This window comes from Mustela lutreola, chromosome 2, assembly GCF_030435805.1.
Source record: "Mustela lutreola isolate mMusLut2 chromosome 2, mMusLut2.pri, whole genome shotgun sequence".
NCBI lineage: Eukaryota > Metazoa > Chordata > Mammalia > Carnivora > Mustelidae > Mustela > Mustela lutreola.
This window is the reverse complement of record NC_081291.1, coordinates 78,299,401-78,318,613: the sequence shown is the minus strand read 5'-3', so window position 1 is coordinate 78,318,613 and position 19,213 is coordinate 78,299,401. Positions and strand designations below refer to the sequence as shown.

Below are 19,213 nucleotides of genomic sequence, written 5' to 3'. Positions count from 1 at the left end.
CCCTACTCCCCTCCCTCAGCAACCCTCAGTTTGTTTTGTGAGATTAAGAGTCTCTTATGCATCTGTGCACTTTATTTTTTTTATTTAATTTTTTATTTTTTATAAACATATATTTTTATCCCCAGGGGTACAGGTCTGTGAATCACCAGGTTTACACACTTCACAGCACTCACCAAAGCACATACCCTCCCCAATGTCCATAATCCCACCCCCTTCTCCCAAACCCCCTCCCCCCAACAACCCTCAGTTTGTTTTGTGAGATTAAGAGTCATTTATGATTTGTCTCCCTCCCAATCCCATCTTGTTTCATTTATTCTTCTCCTGTGCACTTTAAATCAGCCTCTCTATGACATATCTTTATCTGTACCTTATAGTAACAGTGTTACACTCTATTCTTGGAATTATTTGAAGTGTTGCAAAAATGGTTCACCCTTTTCACTGCCCACTTAAACATTTACAACAATGAATAGTTCCCTCATAAAACACATTTTTGTTAAGATGCTGAGGATACCTGTCTTGAGAATCCTGTCATCTGATCTACTCTCATTGACAAAGAACTGTATGCCATTGACCAGTCCCTCTCTTCAATAGCTTCTTGTCCACTGAATATTCCTTTCAGCCTATAGAAATGCTGAAGCCTTTTTTACCATCCAAGAGGGTAGAAGCAAAACAATTTTCATACCTAGGACATCACTTCTAGTGACCACACTATGTTAGTCACTTCTAGTGACAACACTATGTTAGCCTTCTTTTCACTGCTAAACAACTTCAGTTGTCTGTACACAGTCTTCCCATATTATTTTCTAATGAAGCTTACTAAATTATGAAGTCTGGTTTCAAACTTGAATGGAATTTCCTTTGCTGATGTTCTCAATGATCTCCAAATGCATCCATTATAACAGACACCCTTTTAGTTCTTAGGCCATTTGACATCTTGCCTCATTCAAATTGTCGTTGTTACCATTTATATCTTTTTGGAAATTTCTTATCTCTTGGATCCCACAGCTCTATTCCCTGCTGATCCTCCAGGCTCTGTACTATTCCCACTCACTTGGTCTCTTCTTATTCCTCCTCTTTTCCCCACTTATAGTAATCTTTCTTAGGGTTTTGTCTTTTTCTTGGTTGATCTCATCCATTCCTCTTGCTTTTTGGAACCTGAAGATTCCCAAGCTGACACTTGGAAATCATAAGTAGATGCAGGGCCCAATAATTACTCTTTGGTTGGCTGGTTATTTTATTACCTGTGTTTCTAATGCTTATTAGGTATTGCTCTTAGATACCTTTTCTGTCCCAAATTGAGATCATTAACTTCATCAATGTTTCCTAATACAAACAAAACATATTCAAATGAAAAACAAACAGGAAATTTGCTTCCTTTTTTTTTTCCCAATAATTCACTCTAAAGCCATTTAGGCCATAAACTCCAGTTCTCTGTTTTACAACTTTCTTGATAAAATTGGTCATTAAAACTCAATGGAGAAAAACTGAAAGCTTTTCCGCTAAGGTCAGGAACACGGCAGGGATGTCCATTATCACCACTGCTATTCAACATCGTACTAGAGGTCCTAGCCTCAGCAATCAGACAACAAAAGGAAATTAAAGGCATCCAAATCGGCAAAGAAGAAGTCAAATTATCACTCTTCGCAGATGATATGATACTATATGTGGAAAACCCAAAAGACTCCACTCCAAAACTGCTAGAACTTATACAGGAATTCAGTAAAGTGTCAGGATATAAAATCAATGCACAGAAATCAGTTGCATTTCTCTACACCAACAGCAAGACAGAAGAAAGAGATATTAAGGAGTCAATCCCATTTACAATTGCATCCAAAACCATAAGATACCTAGGAATAAACCTAACCAAAGAGACACAGAATCTATACTCAGAAAACTATAAAGTACTCATGAAAGAAATTGAGGAAGACACAAAGAAATGGAAAAATGTTCCATGCTCCTGGATTGGAAGAATAAATATTGTGAAAATGTCTATGCTACCTAAAGCAATCTACACATTTAATGCAATTCCTATCAAAGTACCATCCATCTTTTTCAAAGAAATGGAACAAATAATGCTAAAATTTATATGGAACCAGAAAAGACCTCGAATAGCCAAAGGGATATTGAAAAAGAAAGCCAACGTTGGTGGCATCACAATTCCGGACTTCAAGCTCTATTACAAAGCTGTCATCATCAAGACAGCATGGTACTGGCACAAAAACAGACACATAGATCAATGGAACAGAATAGAGAGCCCAGAAATAGACCCTCAAATCTATGGTCAACTAATCTTCGACAAAGCAGGAAAGAATGTCCAATGGAAAAAAGACAGCCTTTTCAATAAATGGTGCTGGGAAAATTGGACAGCCACATGCAGAAAAATGAAATTGGACCATTTCCTTACACCACACACAAAAATAGACTCAAAATGGATGAAGGATCTCAATGTACGAAAGGAATCAATCAAAATCCTTGAGGAGAACACGGGCAGCAACCTCTTCGACCTCTGCCGCAGCAACATCTTCCTAGGAACAACGCCAAAGGCAAGGGAAGCAAAGGAAAAAATGAACTACTGGGATTTCATCAAGATCAAAAGCTTTTGCACAGCAAAGGAAACAGTTAACAAAATCAAAAGACAACTGACAGAATGGGAGAAGATATTTGCAAACGACATATCAGATAAAGGACTAGTGTCCAGAATCTATAAAGAACTTAGCAAACTCAACACCCAAAGAACAAATAATCCAATCAAGAAATGGGCAGAAGACATGAACAGACATTTCTGCAAAGAAGACATCCAGATGGCCAACAGACACATGAAAAAGTGCTCCATATCACTCGGCATCAGGGAAATACAAATCAAAACCACAATGAGATATCACCTCACACCAGTCAGAATGGCTAAAATCAACAAGTCAGGAAATGACAGATGCTGGCGAGGATGCGGAGAAAGGGGAACCCTCCTACACTGTTGGTGGGAATGCAAGCTGGTGCAGCCACTCTGGAAAACAGCATGGAGGTTCCTCAAAATGTTGAAAATAGAACTGCCCTATGACCCAGCAATTGCGCTATTGGGTATTTACCCTCAAGATACAAATGTAGTGATCCAAAGGGACACATGCACCCGAATGTTTATAGCAGCAATGTCCACAATAGCCAAACTATGGAAAGAACCTAGATGTCCATCAACAGATGAATGGATCAAGAAGATGTGGTATATATACACAATGGAATACTATGCAGCCATCAAAAGAAATGAAATCTTGCCATTTGCAACAACATGGATGGAACTAGAGCGTATCATGCTTAGCGAAATAAGTCAAGCAGAGAAAGACAACTATCATATGATCTCCCTGATATGAGGAAGTGGTGATGCAACATGGAGGCTTAAGTGGGTAGAAGAAGAATAAATGAAACAAGATGGGATTGGGAGGGAGACAAACCATAAGTGACTCTTAATCTCACGAAACAAACTGAGGGTTGCCGGGGGGAGGGGGTTTGGGAGAAGGGGGTGGGATTATGGACATTGGGGAGGGTATGTGATTTGGTGAGTGCTGTGAAGTGTGTAAACCTGGTGATTCACAGACCTGTACCCCTGGGGATAAAAATATATGTTTATAAAAATATTTTGCTTATTATTTTCAAAAAAAAAAAAAAAAAACTTATTCAGTCTATCTTTGAACTATATCTTCACCCCAGCTCTTGCTCCTTGCCACTGGTTGAGTTCATTCAGTCTCCTTTCCTACCTGTACTAACCTTTTATCTGTGTCTAATATATCTTTCTTTTTTTTTTTAAAGGTTTTATTTATTAATTTGACAGAGAGAAATCACAAGTAGACGGAGAGGCAGCCAGAGAGAGAGAGAGAGAGAGAGGGAAGCAGGCTCTCCACTGAGCAGAGAGCCCGATGCGGGACTCGATCCCAGGACTCTGAGATCATGACCTGAGCCGAAGGCAGCGGCTTAACCCACTGAGCCACCCAGGCGCCCTAATATATCTTTCCTACAAAACATTTTCACATGGTTTTTTAAAAAAATGTGTATATATATATATATATATATGTGTGTGTATATATAATATATATCTAAATAATAACATATAAATATATATTCATATTTAAAATAAATATATTATATATAAATATATAATACATATATAAATAAATTTATATAAATAAATTATTTAAAATGTAATCCAGTAATCATCTTCCTCCCTGTCTGGTTTAAAGTATTAGGTAGACCTTCCTAACTATAGAACAAAACTCAAACTTCCAAGAATGGTGTGCATGTGCACACACAGACACACACACATAATAATAATAATACTATAATATATATGTTTTTATATATATAAATATACATGTACCAAACATATACATAAACATATATATGTCTAGATATATATAATAGTAACACCCATAACTTGGTTCCTGAAAACTTCTCAGAACATTCCATGTTACTTTACATTTTTGTGTCTTGTTACTCATGGAATTCTCTGCCTGGAAGGAATGGTAATTTTCTTCCTTCTCTCTGTCTTTCCTTCTTTCCATCATTTTTTAAAATACTGCTGTCCTTTGAAGGACACAGTCAAGTGATTCCAGGCAGAAGCCAATTACACAACCAGTCAGAAGAGAAACACTATGTGCAGTGGTTAGGAGTGCATACCCCAGAATCAGCCTGCCAATATGCACATCCAAATTCTGTTATTCACCAGACATGGGCCAGTTGTTTTTGCTTTAGTTTGCTCCTCTGTGAAGTGGAGATGATAGTAAGACTTTGTAAGGATTAAAGGAACTCTGTATGGTACAGTGTAACTGTCAGTGTAAGTATTGATGTTATAGTTCAAGGTGCCATGATACATTTGACAGTCTATTTACCATGTAGTTGTTGACACCATGTTTATTTCCCTGCTGGGCTATTAACTCAGTGAAGGCAGGTTTCATGCTTTATTCATCTTCATAGATTGTTTAACCCGGTATTGTAAAAGTTAAAGAAGAAATAGGAAATGTAACCAATGATATCTTCTTGGCCCCAACAAATTGCCATTAGAGAAACCATTCCTTTTTTCAGCATCAATTTACTCTGTCCCCATGTAACACTTTAATCTGTTTCTCTTTAAGTATATGGCCTCCAGTTTCACCCAAAGTATCCAAATTGCCCATGAATTTATCACATCTTGAGTTAAAAATGGAGTTTTAGAAGACTCAGACTGTCCATTGTATTGTTGATAACAAGAACATAGAAATTTTATATAATGAAAAGGAAAGAAGAGGAAGATTGCAGTGAATTAATCTTATTCATTTGACACTACTTCATAGAGATGATTTTAAAAATATGTTGTTCGTGTTTGGTTTTATTGTCTTGTATGGTAACATTTTATGAATAGGGGATACTAGAACAATAATTTCTAAGCCTGTAAGATACTGGGATCACCACAAATATTTTCTCCACATACTGTCCGTTGGCTTAACATTAACATGTGCGTCTTGGAGGTGTGGAAGGTGATTTAGAAAACTTACTCAGCATATTAAGGGATCTAACATGAATGTTCAGAATAGAGTATGCTACTCCCTATTCATGTTGCTGTATTCGATTTAGCAGGCACCCTAACTCAGGCAGGCAGCAGTAACCTAACAGAGTGAGACATGTTTATTGCTCCAGGAAAGAAACTGGTCTCATTTTGCATAGAATAATCAGTATCCAAAGATACAGTTGTAACTCACTCTAATCCAGTTAATATTCTTAAACATTGCTTAATGCTCACTGAGTTCAGTTCAACATTTTTTTCTTTTGAATATCTGTCTCTATTGCACTGTTTAAAATCATTTTGGTGATGCATATTTGAAAAGAAAAAATTTTATATTATATTGGAGACAATGAACATGCACGCAATTCCAATATGAGATACAGTGCAAATAATATTGTGGTAGAAACACAAAGTACTACGAGATCTATGTCTATATTAACTTTTATTTGTATAAAATCTTCCTGAAAGAATATAAAAGAAATGATGACAGTAGTTCTCTAAGGAGGGCCAACCAAGTACTGCAAAGTAGGGAAAAAGGGGAGACTTATTTTTCACTATTTATGTTTTTATATTCTTTTTGAAAAGAAAAGTAAAGAAAATTAATATCATAGGACCACAAAAAAGAGGCATTTGTGTTCTAATGAGGGATTCAGAAGGCTTCTCGATGGAGCACTGACATGAACATTTCCTCTTAGAGATGACCCACATCATAGCTACAGAACATATTTTATGACCCTTTGGTTTCCCATAAGTGTAGTAAACCCCAGGGCTTTCTGAGTATGTGGCTGGATTGTGGCTAGTAGCTTAAATTGTGTCAAGGGTTAAATATGTTCTGAATTCCATAACCTCTGCATTAATACAGCAACATGAAATTGAAATAAATACTCCCAAATTGAGCTCAACTTTAGCTAACGAAGAACAAGTATTTATAACTACTAACAGTGGGGAATCTATCCTGTTTGAACTTAGATGGTAGAAAATGTCAGTTCTGTCGTCTGCCTGAATCTATCCAAATTATTGTTTTCAAAAAAATTAGTTCAATGTCACATCGATCTAAGGCTTTGAAGTTTATAGTGAAGAAGTGTCTGGATCACAATGGAAAAATGAAACCTTAGTACTTTTTACTCTAGGTTAACTTACAAGAATAAAAATTGCCTCTTCTTTTTTCAGAACTGTCTGGCGTAAGTCTACAGTTTGTTATTACAATTCCCCTATTGCTTTTTTAGCAGTCCAATATGAAATTCCATCATTTTCAAATATGAGTGTGGGAGGTGGGAAATAATCGCTCCCCATATTCAAAATCTCATCTTTCCAGTGTCCTTTTCAGCAAGAGCTGCTGTGTAAAAGCCTCTTGGATTGTTTTATTTGAATAAAATGCATTTTCTTGGGAGTGACATGAAAAAAAATGTTTTCTATAGCACTGGTTTGCCAGCTGTTGTATATGGGAACTTGATATTAAGTGATACAGAAACCTTATCTTATTACACTAGGAATGGAATCTAATGTGAAGGATACAGTGGTATTACAAAAACGACCAATAACTTATTAATCTTATGCTATAGTGTTACCCTGAGGATAGTGTTCGTGGTTCTTACTCTAACAATATTGCCTGTGGACATGAAAGAGGAGACAGTGCTGTTGATTTCAGTGTGCAAATAGAATTTTGTGAGGTTTTCTTCAGTAAAAAACATTCTACCCTGCGGTTATTGATATATTCATGTTATTTTTATTGTCAGTGAAATAAGATTTCACCATATTACTACTGATGGCCAAATCCTCTGAAGATGAATTTCCTGCAGGCGAAATCATGTCCTATTAGTGACTTCAACTTGCATATTCTGAACTTCTGGAGCCCACTTGCTTTAAGTGCCAGAGAACCAAGTAACTCTTTGCATTCCTTAAAAATAATAACTTTTTCAAAGGCAAGCTTAGAATTCTATAGATAGATCATGCTTAGTTAACTCTCTTAGCCACTGTAGCATTTGGTATTTTGTTCAAATGAAATCACTCCAGAAGCAACTAGTTCATATTCCTAAGGCAAGTTTTCTCATCCTCAACACTGCATTTTGGACCAGATCATTTTTTGTGTGGGAGCTGTCCTGTGCATTGTAGAATGTTTAGCAAAATCTCAGACCTCTATCCACTGGATAGCAGTAACGACCCACCCACACACTTGTGACAACCAAAAATGTCTCCAGATCCTGCCACCAAATGTTCTCCAACAAACAAAATCACTTCTAGTTTAGTACCACTGGACAGAGAGTATAAAAGAAACACTTACCATGCACATAAATGTTATGAGCATTTTAGAAAAAAAATAAATGTGTGTGGGATGTGTGTGTGTGTGTGTGTGTGTGTGTGTGTGTGTGTGTGTCTTAAAAGGGTAAACTATTCCCAGGAAAATGATTTAAGAATTCATTCCCAGTTTTCTATAAAAACATTTTCAAGGCATAATGCATATATTATGATATAAAAACATAAAGTCACATATTTAGAATTACCTTAGCTTTGTTATTATGGCTAAAATGTTTCAGTTTTATCTTTCCTGTTCCCCAGTAATGCCTATGCCTAAAGCATCCATTTGGATGGTCTCTCCTTTTTTTAACATCATGATCATGTGGGAGTGTTTCTAAACCCTAACAGTTACATGGCAGGGACTGAGAAGAAGTGGAAAGATTGGGAAACTCATTCTACAGTTTTCTCTTATAGAGCCTGGCCTGATACATTTTCTTTAGATATGGTACCTCTAAGTCTGCGATGCAATAGCAATTTTTCTTTTCATGGTTTAAGGAGGGTGTCCTGTAAATTCATCCAGTTTATGTTTGAACTTGGGAAGAGCTTATTTCAGAATATGAGAATTAGAAGAGTCTCTTCTTCCCAGTACATTTTCCATTCTAAATAACTCTCTGACTTGAGTGGCAGTTTTGGAACTTGCTGGCAAAGAAGAAATATCACTCTTGTGTGCCGTATAGGATTAGAGCAAATAAAAAAAAATGCATTAAATTTTCCCCCAAGGGCTCCCTTTGTAAGTATCAGCTTAGTTGGCTGATTTCTTTATGTTTCTTCTCCCTGTTTTCCCCATAAAATTCCCTGTAAACTCTGCCTGTCAATCCAGTCCTCATTGCCTTCACTTTTAATGCTTCAGTTGCTACATTTTACAAAATAAACCAACCATGCCCAAGTGAGAGTCATGATTCACTCCATTGGTGGGAGAGGCTGAAACTGGATTTCTCTAACACCAGAGCGTGGTGAATAAGAAAGACTGTGGGGTGATTATGGAATAGCCGTGGGTGGAATGGGGTCATTATAAGCCCCAAGTAAGTCTTCTCGTTCACTTCTTCATAAATAAGATCTGTCAAGGCTAAGATCTAAAGGGGGATTTTTAAGTGAAAATCATGATTTTTGTAGAAAAGGACTCTTCCCTAGTTGCTAATACTTTCGCATGCTTAGAAAGCAAGTATTGATGAAACGTCCACTGAACATTTACTAACATGTAATGTTGGCCTCTCTGGGTTCTTACCCATCAGCTTTCTACTGGTTTTGGAACCCATCTTCTAATGGTCCCATAATCTTGGCATTGGCCATTCTATACTGAAATCACGACTTATTTCCTTAAGCTTCTTTGCATTCATTCATCCAATTGACCTATGGTTCTTAAGTATTTATTATTTCCTAGGCTCTACTTTAGGCAACGAGGCCAGTGTGTCCTCAGCTTTGTCAAAACTGGCATCTAGAGAGAAAAGGTAGTCAGTAGTATCCTGTTTAGTCAACTCCACCACCACAACAAAATAGCATTTTTTAGATGGTTTTAAACAATAAAAATTATGTTTCTCACAGTTCTGGAGGCTCGAAGTTTAAAATCAAGGACTGGCTAACTCATTTCTGGTGAAGATCTGTTCCTGGCCTTCTCACTATGTCCTCACCCAGCCTTTCAGAGAGCAAGTTCTCTAGTGTCCCTTCTTATAAGGACACTAATCCCATCAGATCAGGGCCCCAGCCTGTTGACCTCATCAGTTTCTTCCAGAGAGGTTCCATCTCCAAATATAGACACATTGAAAGGATTTCAACATGTGCATTTTGGAGGAACATGAACATTTATTTATTCTATAACATACATAAAGAAATTTTTAAAAATCACTACTTTAGATGGTGGTAGGAGTGATAGGAAAAAAAAAAAATCACAGGAGAGGAATAGAGAGCAAAGGTGGTGGAGATAGTGGTTGCTACTTTAGCTACAGACCTCTCTGAAGAAAGGAGATGTGAGACCAATAATGAGAAAGAGGTACGCTTAGGGAGATTTGTGGAAATAAGCATTTCAGGTAGAGAGAATTATAAGTTTAGTGGCACAAGACAGAAGTAAGAATGACAGAATCATGTGACGAAAGAAGGTCAGTGTGGCTGGAACCTAGCTGGCTGATTTAGAGGGGTAGGAGAAAATACTAGAGAGGTAGGCGGTAGCCTGTTTGTGCTAACCAATACCAGAAATGCAAATTTTGTTTTCACTTCAATGAAGAGCCATTGGGAGATTTTAGGCTGATTAATGTACAGATAAGATACAATTTAAGTGGCTCAGCAGAGAGTCTACGTAATGTTTTAGAGTCTTACCTATCGTTGGTACAAATAGTAAATTTTATATATATATATATATATATATATATTAAGTGGAAGGATGTATATTTGCTTACACAGTAATTGATTTTGTTTGGAAGACAGGTTTATTAGGTAGAAATTACATAGAGCATATATTCATTCTTTATAGTGTACATGTCTATGAGTTCTGACAAGTACACATAGAACCACCAGACAATCAAAACAGAATAGCTACATCACTTCCCAAAATTCCCTCGTGTCTTTAGTTGACTCCATCCCCCAAGCTCAGCCTTTGACTTCTACTGATCTGTATAGTTTCTTTCTTTATAGTTTTGCATTTTTCATGTTGTGATGTAAGTGGAATTATAAAATAGAGAGTCTTTTGAGCCTGACTTCCTTCATTTAGTGTAATTCACTTAAGTTTCATCATGTTGAATGTATTGGTAGTTATTTCCTTATGGCGTAGTAGTGTTCTACTGAATGGAAGTACCACAGTTTGTTTATCAATTTTGTTGAAGGATGCTTGGCTTGTTTTCCCCATTTTGGCAAGTCCAATCAATAAGGCTGCTATAAACATTTGCTTTAAGGTTTTGTGTAAATATAAGGTTTCTTCATTTATCTTGAGTTCATATCTACCACTAGGATTGTTGAGTTGTACAGTACGTGTGTGTTTAACTTCATAAGAAACTGGCAACCTGTTTTCCAAAATGACTATACCGTTCTGCATTTCCACCAGCAACAAATGAGAAGCCCACTTTTTCTGAATCTTTGGCAACACTAGGACTGTCTCTTTTTCTTCCTTTTTTCTTTCTTTCTTTCTTTCTTTCTTTCTTTCTTTCTCTTTCTTTTGTCATTGTAATATGTATGCAGTCAGTATCATTTTTTTTTAAATTGCACAACTATAAACTTAGAGGTCTGATGGGTATGGATAGTAAGGATGTAATGTGTAACAGAGTAACTTTTGCAGCTGCGGTTTTTTTTTTTTTTTTTTTTTTTTTTTTTTTTTTTTAAACGAAAAGAGTGTGACCTTATAATCCCTGTTGAGAGTTAGATAAAGTAAATTTAAGACTATGGTCTCCCAATCCTTGCTTGAAGGCTTTTATAGACTCTAAGGTTAAAGAATTTCCTCATTAAATCCTGGAAACCTTGAAATCTAGAACTCCTACATTCAGGGGGAGTCTTGTAGAATGCTTCTTTAGAAGGGTAATCCATGAGATTCTCTGTTCAAAATATCAGTGACCTCTGAGGGATGAAGTTTTTGGCCCCGAAATTCAAACCTCAGTGATGCTATTTAAAAAAAAAAAAAAAAAAAAAGTAGCAGTTGATTTTTGCTAAGAGTACAGCTAAGTGAAATAATGATTTTGTTGCCACTAAAACCCATTTTCCTAATCTATCCTCACATCAGTGAAGTAATCCATCAAAAGCATCTTGTTTTTTTTTTTTTTTTTTCCATTCTGTGGCTGGCCCCTCTGGCCTTTCACTTACCAATGAGACAGGAAGGAAGAAACGGGACTTGAAAATCCACTGACGAATTTGAGTGTTAGGTAATGTGTAAACTCTATAAGGTAAAGTGTGAGCAGAGATGGCTGTGTCATTGATTTAAGTACCGAGAAGCTGCCCTTTGAAAGATCTGTAGAAAGACCTGATTTGTGAAACTCTGATCTTGCCCACTATCATTTTATAATTGTTCGATGAAGGGCCCTGAAAGACTCAAAATCTCAGTGCTTTTCAGAGTCTACAGGAGTACATCACAGAACTCCAATATCTCCCTGATTGAATGTAGAAAATATTCCTATCCTCAGCTGGACACAAATCACAAATTGTCTGCTATCTTCTCTTTTCAGGGAGAAAATATTTAGCTCAGTTTTCACATGAGTCCACGGACTTCTTCCTAGCACAAATTATATAGAACTCTTTAGGAGCTGACCCTATTCTCTTGAATGATGAGACAAATGCAATTTGTGTACACATAACATTGGCCACCTTTATAAAGCTTGTTGCTATCATTTTGCCTTTCCCTCAAAGAGCTTTAACATTGCCTTAAAAAAGAAAGAAAGAAAGAAAGAAAGAAAGAAAGAAAGAAAGAAAGAAAAACAATGACAAAAAATAATGCCCATGGCTTTTCTCCCCGTTGGTTAAACATACTATTACACTCATCCCGACATCAGAGATTTTGTGCAGCCAATTTTATAAGATGACTCAAAGTTGTCATTTTGTTCAGAACGATTTATTTCTCTTAGTGGCATCAAATGCTATAAATCTCCTGGATGCTCCTGTTCACAGTTGGTGGAAAAACACGAGGGTGGAACTCTGTCTTTCCCAGAGGTGCTTGGTAGCATTTGATTCGAAGCGAGGCATGCAGCAGCTTCATGAATCTTCTTTTTTTGTGTTCTGTTTGCAGATTTTATTCTTCACCGTACAGTATTGCAACCAACCGCATGATTCCACAGACATCTATCACGCCATTCATTGCTGCTTCCCCTGTCTCCACATACCAGGTATGTCCGATTTACCTGCACCCAAGGAGAGGTCTTTCCGGCCAATAATAGATGATATCAAGGCAAAAGGGACACAGTAGAACTTTTTTGTTAATTGTCCTCAAACACATTAGTCACATCTTAATTAAATAATTCTCAAGTTCTAGCCCACACTTTGAAGGGCGCGTTTGCATCTATTTCACGGAATAAGAAAGTCCACCGTGCTCTTCATTCTTCCTGCTGAGTTTTTATGATTATGCTCCTTTCCAGCCAACATTAGTGCAGCCTCCTTGCCACTGAGAATTTACTTTGTTGGTTGTCGGTGATTTGGATCGTCACGTTCCATACTGTGTCTTCTCTACAAGCACACATCTGGCATACCCCTCACTCACTCCAAGATATTTTATCGTTGTCATCTCATTTTGTCACAGTTGTCTACATGGACAGATGTTAAATCATTTTTCCCAAGAATTAGGGTGGACTCTCAAAGTGGTAAAACATTATTCCTATTTCCTGCTCTTACTTCATTCTCAGTCCCGAAGAGGTCAGAAAAGACCTCACGGGTTCCACATGTTGAAAAACAAAACAAAACAAAACAAAAAAGCCAACACTCAGTGTGTGTCCTAAAGCAGATGATGTAGCCAGTTAATTCTAAGTACACAGGTGGATTTAACGAAGTCATACTTCTCCCTCAAAAAAATACTCTTCGTCTTATTCCTTTGAGTTATCGAATGTGCTATTACTCCCTGCTTCTCTTTACCTCCTATTGTTCTTCAGACAATTCTTCTAATTCTAATTAGACAGCGCCTATAGATGCTACATATAGAGGGTTCCTCGTGTCACTTTTCAAAACTTTGGAGAGAGAGAGAGTGAGAGAGTGTACGTGCGTGCTTGCATGTGTTTCTCTGTATTTTGCAGATGGTGGGGGTGGATGTTTTATGATGGGTAAAACTGTAATGTTGCTGCCTGCTACTAATTCAGTGAAGTTTCACCTTATTCAACCATTGCATACTTCATTTCAGGATGTCCCAACTGTCAGAGCATCAAACTTGAGACTATATACATTTTTTCCTAACTGATCCCCTCTGAAGCAGATCATTTTCATTCTTTTTCTGCACTTACATTCTTGATACATGTTGGTGGATAAATGGAATAGACTTTCATGTGAATTGCATTTGAGGGTCTCAGAGTGAATGATTTCTTAATTGCCTTTTCTTGGGACCCATGAGGCTACGTGCAGGTGCTGTTCCGTTTTTGTTCTTCCCGCAGGCCTGCCTGGTTGTAATGTGTGTTTTTGTGTTTTTTTGTGTGGTTTTTTTTTTTCTTTTTACCCATTAAAAAAAAAAAAAAAAAAAAAAAAAAACTTGGCCTGTGTTTCGGCCAAGACCACCCAATGAGCCCCAATGTAGAGAACTTTGGTGACATGAATAACATATCCACAGAAAAGTGATTTCACTTGGGAGGGCTCATAAGTGGAACTTAACTCTAGCGCCTTTTTCTCCAAAAAAGAATCAGAGCAATTTCCTCTGTTGTTGATTCTCGCCTTTCACCACTTTCTTTTTTCTTTTTCTTTTTTTTTTTTTTTTAACCTAAAGTGCATTGGCGATTTTGTTAGTGTGAGCGTATTGAAAATAAAGTGTTCAGGGTTCTTTATGTGACAATCAGCCCTTACAAGCTGACTTTCTCATTTGGCTGACAAGGCACATTTCTGAACATTTGGTTGGCTCAAATTCTCATTTTTATTTGCCATACCAATTACCACGAAAGAAAAAAATCACAAGCTTGCTTAACTTGGGTTTAACCCAAATCATTCTCCCCCAAATTTCCAACTGATCTCTTTAATTTTTCCCCAGCTTTTACCACTTGGACTTATTTCCAAGATGGGATCACTTGAGAATTTGAGATTAGAACGAATGACAGAAAAAGAGGAAGTCTCAGCTGTCAACTCTTCATGACTTACATCTATCCCTGGGAGTTGACCTCTAAGTAGGAGGTCCCTGAGGCTTCCTAAGACTCTAGCCTCTGACACCAAGCTCAGATTATGCTCCAAGGCTGACCTGGGTCCATGCAGGCACTGGAGCCAGTACTGGTGATATAGGAATTTGCTTTATATTTTACTGCGTTTCGGGGACCAAATTAAGCAGGTCTGAGAACTTCCTTTCTATCCTTAGTTCTGAGCTCTAATTAGCTGTACAGTCAGATGGACTCCACTTTCTTATGACCTAGTGTGACTCCACTGAACGCAAGAACCAAGTTCTCTCTGTGATTGCTTTGTGCTAATAAATGCTGTTTGATGCATAGGTCCAGAGTACTTCATGGATGCCTCATCCGCCATACGTTATGCAACCAACAGTAAGTGTTCTCAGTCACCTGAGGCTAAATATTTCTATTATCCAAGTGCAAGCTTTTGTAATGCATAGAAGCTTTGGGGTAAAGCTTTTGTTATATTCCATACCTCTTTCAGGCAGCCATATTTTCCAGATGAAAAGCTGTTCCTGAAATTCTACAAAAGCATGTACAATAGATAGATGGCAGAATTAGAAAGATGAGACAGATGAGAAATGAGACAGAGAGAGAACAAACCTTGGAGGAAGTAGCAGTCAACCTCCTAAGCTGATGTCTACCATTTGTTATGAATGGGAAATTTCTACTTCATGCAGGAATTATGAACTCTGGACAATTAAATCCATTTATAGGGGGAAAGTCTTCCTGTTTTACTTCTCCTGTTATGCTCTGTTCTCTTTGGATGCAGTTTGATGTGCTCTGGGTGTAGTTTTCAGTATTATGGCCAAGCATTGACTCAAAGCAATATATTTGAGACATGAGATAGTTGCATACTAATAGATAAAGATATATATGTATATATAGCAAGGTTGCTAGATACTTTTTTTAGGTTAACTAATTAGAGCCATTCTCTTCTTCTTAAGTGGAAAAATCTCTTCTAAAAATATTTAAACTCTATTTTCTACTTGCTACAATTCCCATTTTGTGGCACGATATTATATAAATCCCAAGAGAAAATAGTACATATTTCATTAGAATCTAGACTGAAGGCTAATTATTCCATTTATCTTTGTCTAAGTCTTCCAGGTTTTCTAGCTCTGTAGAATTATAAGATAGAGGAAGTAGGAGGTAGAGCACTAGACAGAAGGTCATGTGACAAGGTCTGTGACATACTCTCCTGGACATGCTTTCATCTGTGCCTTTGTTTCCTTTTCTGTCACTATATTAATGGGACTATTGGAAAGATTGAGAGCATATGTGAAAATAATTTTTAAAGTATGACATGCTATACATTATTATTGATATTTTCCTTCTTAATATGGAATGTATTAGTTGTACAAAGAAAAAGCAATACTACATTTTAACCCATTTAAAATCTTAATATCAATAAAGTATCACACATTAAAGACCACAGAACTAAATTCAGAGACATCATTTCTTGGAGTCAAAGGATCATAGCATCTCCTTTTTATATTTGAGCTTTGTCAATTTAAGAAAAAAAATAAGGAACACTCTGCATTGCTCTTAGTGTGTTGAGTTTGTTTTTTAATTAAAAAATAAAATATATATTGCTTAGTATAGCAGAACTTTAGACCATATTTTTCAAATTCCTCTATTCTTATTTACACACCTTGGGGCTTCCTGAGTCCACCTGGTCTAAGTTCTGTAAATTATACCAACGTACAATGAATCCAGGTTACCCTTTCATATCCAACTCACGAGATAAAATACAATATACACTTCCAGACTAACAGACTAATATATAGCACAGTCTGAGCCAACACAGGGAAAGGGAATTTCAGCCAAGCTCTAAAGTGGTGACTTTCTAGAAGGAAGCAACTACCTTATAAAAAAATAGTATCTTCATCTACAGAGTAGGAATACTAACTTAGTCCTCAAACCTGAGGTGATGAATCACCTCATTGTGGCCAAAGGGAATGCACATCTGTCAAAATCCAAATATTCTCCCAGATGTCAAAATATGTAAGATACTACCAGTATTTCTAGAACTGTGATCAGAAAGGAAGATGTTTGTGTGTGTCTTTAATTCAGCTGTCACTCAAGACATTAGCAAAATTTTATTCCTCTTATCCTCCATCCCAGCATGGCTTCAGCCCCATTTTTGGGTGTATTATTTCTCATACATGTTCTTCCAGCAAGAGCTGTGTGTGTGTCTGTGTGTGTGTGTGAATTTATCACCTCGGATATTCCTTGCTGTGGCTACTGCTCACTGATATCTTATCATTTCCCGTGACTAGACAGTGCATCATGTTTGAGTCTAGGTTACTCGGTTTAAAATATAATATTTGTGGCTGGGGAGATTCCTGGAAAAAGGAGTGCCTGGGCACTTTGTTGTCTTTAACATGGAGGAATTGGCTAAACAGTGTCATGGAAACAGAGTTTGTGCCATCAATCTTTTCCCTGTAACAGTCTCGCTAGTTGTCTATATTGCATAAATAACCAAAATGGGAGTTAAAGTAATCACTGTATGATTAATAAATACAAAATAACTAATAAATGATAAAATACAAAAATACTGAAGCAATGTAAAGCAGATAAAACAACTACCTGGGTCTGAGAAGAATGAATGAGTAACATGATGATTAATAGCCTGAGTAGTTGGTTAGGCTCTTTGAGATAGGAAACCTTTCTCTGTCATGGAACTCTGGGCAATTAAACTTTCTGAGTCACAGTTTCCTCCTCTGTAATGCAGGCTGACTAATGCCTAAATAATTATGCACTTTACTCATTAAAGGAAAGAAGGTATTAAAGCTCCTAAAATTGAGACTGGCAAATAGCAAGCACTCAGCAAATTACTATTATTATTATTTAGTTATATGAGTACACTGAACATTATACTTGAGATTAGCCCAATTATAGAAAATGAGAGTTGGTATAGAAGAAAGTTGAGAATAAGCAATAATCACCAGTTTCTACCACATTCATATTATTTATTTAACTTACTTTGCTAATGAGTTTTTGGAGATTTCCTTATGGCTATAATAAGACAAATTGCTTAGATTGGTACATTTTTCCTTTACTTACTAAACCATTCAATACCTAAGCCAGGAAAAAAAGGCCTATTGGATACCTCCTTTATGTTAGTAACTGGAACCTACTTTACAAATAAATTCAAGGTGTCACTATCTACATATCTCAAAGACATTGTCCATAATTCTGATTTGCTTACACCTGTTCTCCTCTTTCATGTTTTCTTTGCCGCCATTTTGAGAAAATCTCAGATATAAGCTCCAAGTATAAATGTGTTTCTCCCCCATCACTGTGAATTCACACTGACCCCTGCACTGGAGTCAGAAGCCCTTCAGGCTTGATGCAAAGGACTCCAAGGTATCAACTAGGCTTGTATCCGAAGAGACTTCCAGGAGGTGTTAAATTAGAACACTGCGCCTCTAGTCTTTACCAGGGTAGATGAATGGTTAACATGGGGGGGGGGGAGGAGACAGGTAGTGATTAGCAGGAGAGAAATGAGATGATGCGAAGAAGGAAAAGAAGTAAGCAGGGGACAAGAGAACACACAGAATAAGCATAAAGTTAGCGTTTGCCATTTAAGTTTGTTTCTTTAGAGATTTAATTTTCTAAGTTGAGTTGTATTATACTTTCTTGTAGATTTAGAAAAAGTTTCTGAGAGGCCTTACTCTTTCTTTCTTTTTTCCTTCCTTCCTTCCTTCCTTCCTTCCTTCCTTCCTTCCTTCCTTCCTTCCTTCTTTCTTTTATTCTTTCCCTCTTTATTTCTTTCTTTTGAGAAGAAGAGAATGTGGGGAGGGGCAGAGGGAGAGGAAGAAAGAGAGAGAATCTAAGCAGGCTACACACCCAGTGCTGAGCCCCATATGACACTCCATCTCAGGACCCTGAACTGAAATCAAGAGTCCTACACTTAACTGACTGAGCCACCCAAGCACCCTGAGGGACTTTTACTCTTAAGGGAGAGGGAATAAAACCTCCCTGACTGCGTTATAATGATCATCCTGGTATCTGTGCAAGAAAACCGTTCTCGGTCAGTTAGTGGACTCTGGGACCTTATTGGGTCCCCTGGAAAGTTGTCAGACCCCACTTAGGACAGCAAGATCATTTCTGTTCACACTATGTCATTGTTCCCTGTACAGACACAGGAGAGAGAAAGCTCACGAATTTAGACTCACTTTGTGCTGTGAGGAAGTAAAAATGCTGACTTTGTCAGTGCAACTTCTCAGTGCAGGCTTCTGTACTGTACTTTGAAATACCCCATCACACTGACAGAATTTTAATAGATGATGGATTGCACCAAATATCTACTCTGCATAGCATTATGTTACATTGGAATTTTATATGAAGGCACAATTGAAACTCATGTGTTGCAATACATTGGATATTTTGTTAAATCTGTGCTGACAAAGTGAAGCGATGATAGTTCCCAAGAAGAAGCATGGTCCTATTCCCTTAAATTGTATTTAGGCTCATTTGAATCATAAATCTTTTGTTCTTCATATGGTTAGCATTATATTATCTCAAGGAGAAAGGTCAGCTTTCATTTTTACTTAATTACAAATTGGTTATCTAATTACAGTAGCCTAAGAAATGCAAGATGCCCTATTGAATCATTGGATGGTTTGTTGTCATG

The 19,213-nt window shown here is 37.1% G+C and overlaps 1 protein-coding gene across 12 annotated transcripts in view; it reads left to right on the top strand.

Annotated features, from left to right (window-relative positions):
- Window positions 1-19,213, top strand: part of RBMS3 (RNA binding motif single stranded interacting protein 3) — a 717,162-nt gene that overhangs the window by 593,392 nt on the left and 104,557 nt on the right. For 8 of the 12 annotated variants that reach the window (XM_059162401.1, XM_059162402.1, XM_059162403.1 and 5 more), the window contains 2 exons: window positions 12,516-12,612; window positions 14,893-14,943. In XM_059162401.1, the coding sequence (XP_059018384.1) occupies window positions 12,516-12,612; window positions 14,893-14,943 (148 nt within the window). The remainder of the gene's footprint in view (window positions 1-12,515; window positions 12,613-14,892; window positions 14,944-19,213) is intronic. The other 4 variants (XM_059162413.1, XM_059162409.1, XM_059162412.1 and 1 more) reach the window with 1 other exon arrangement.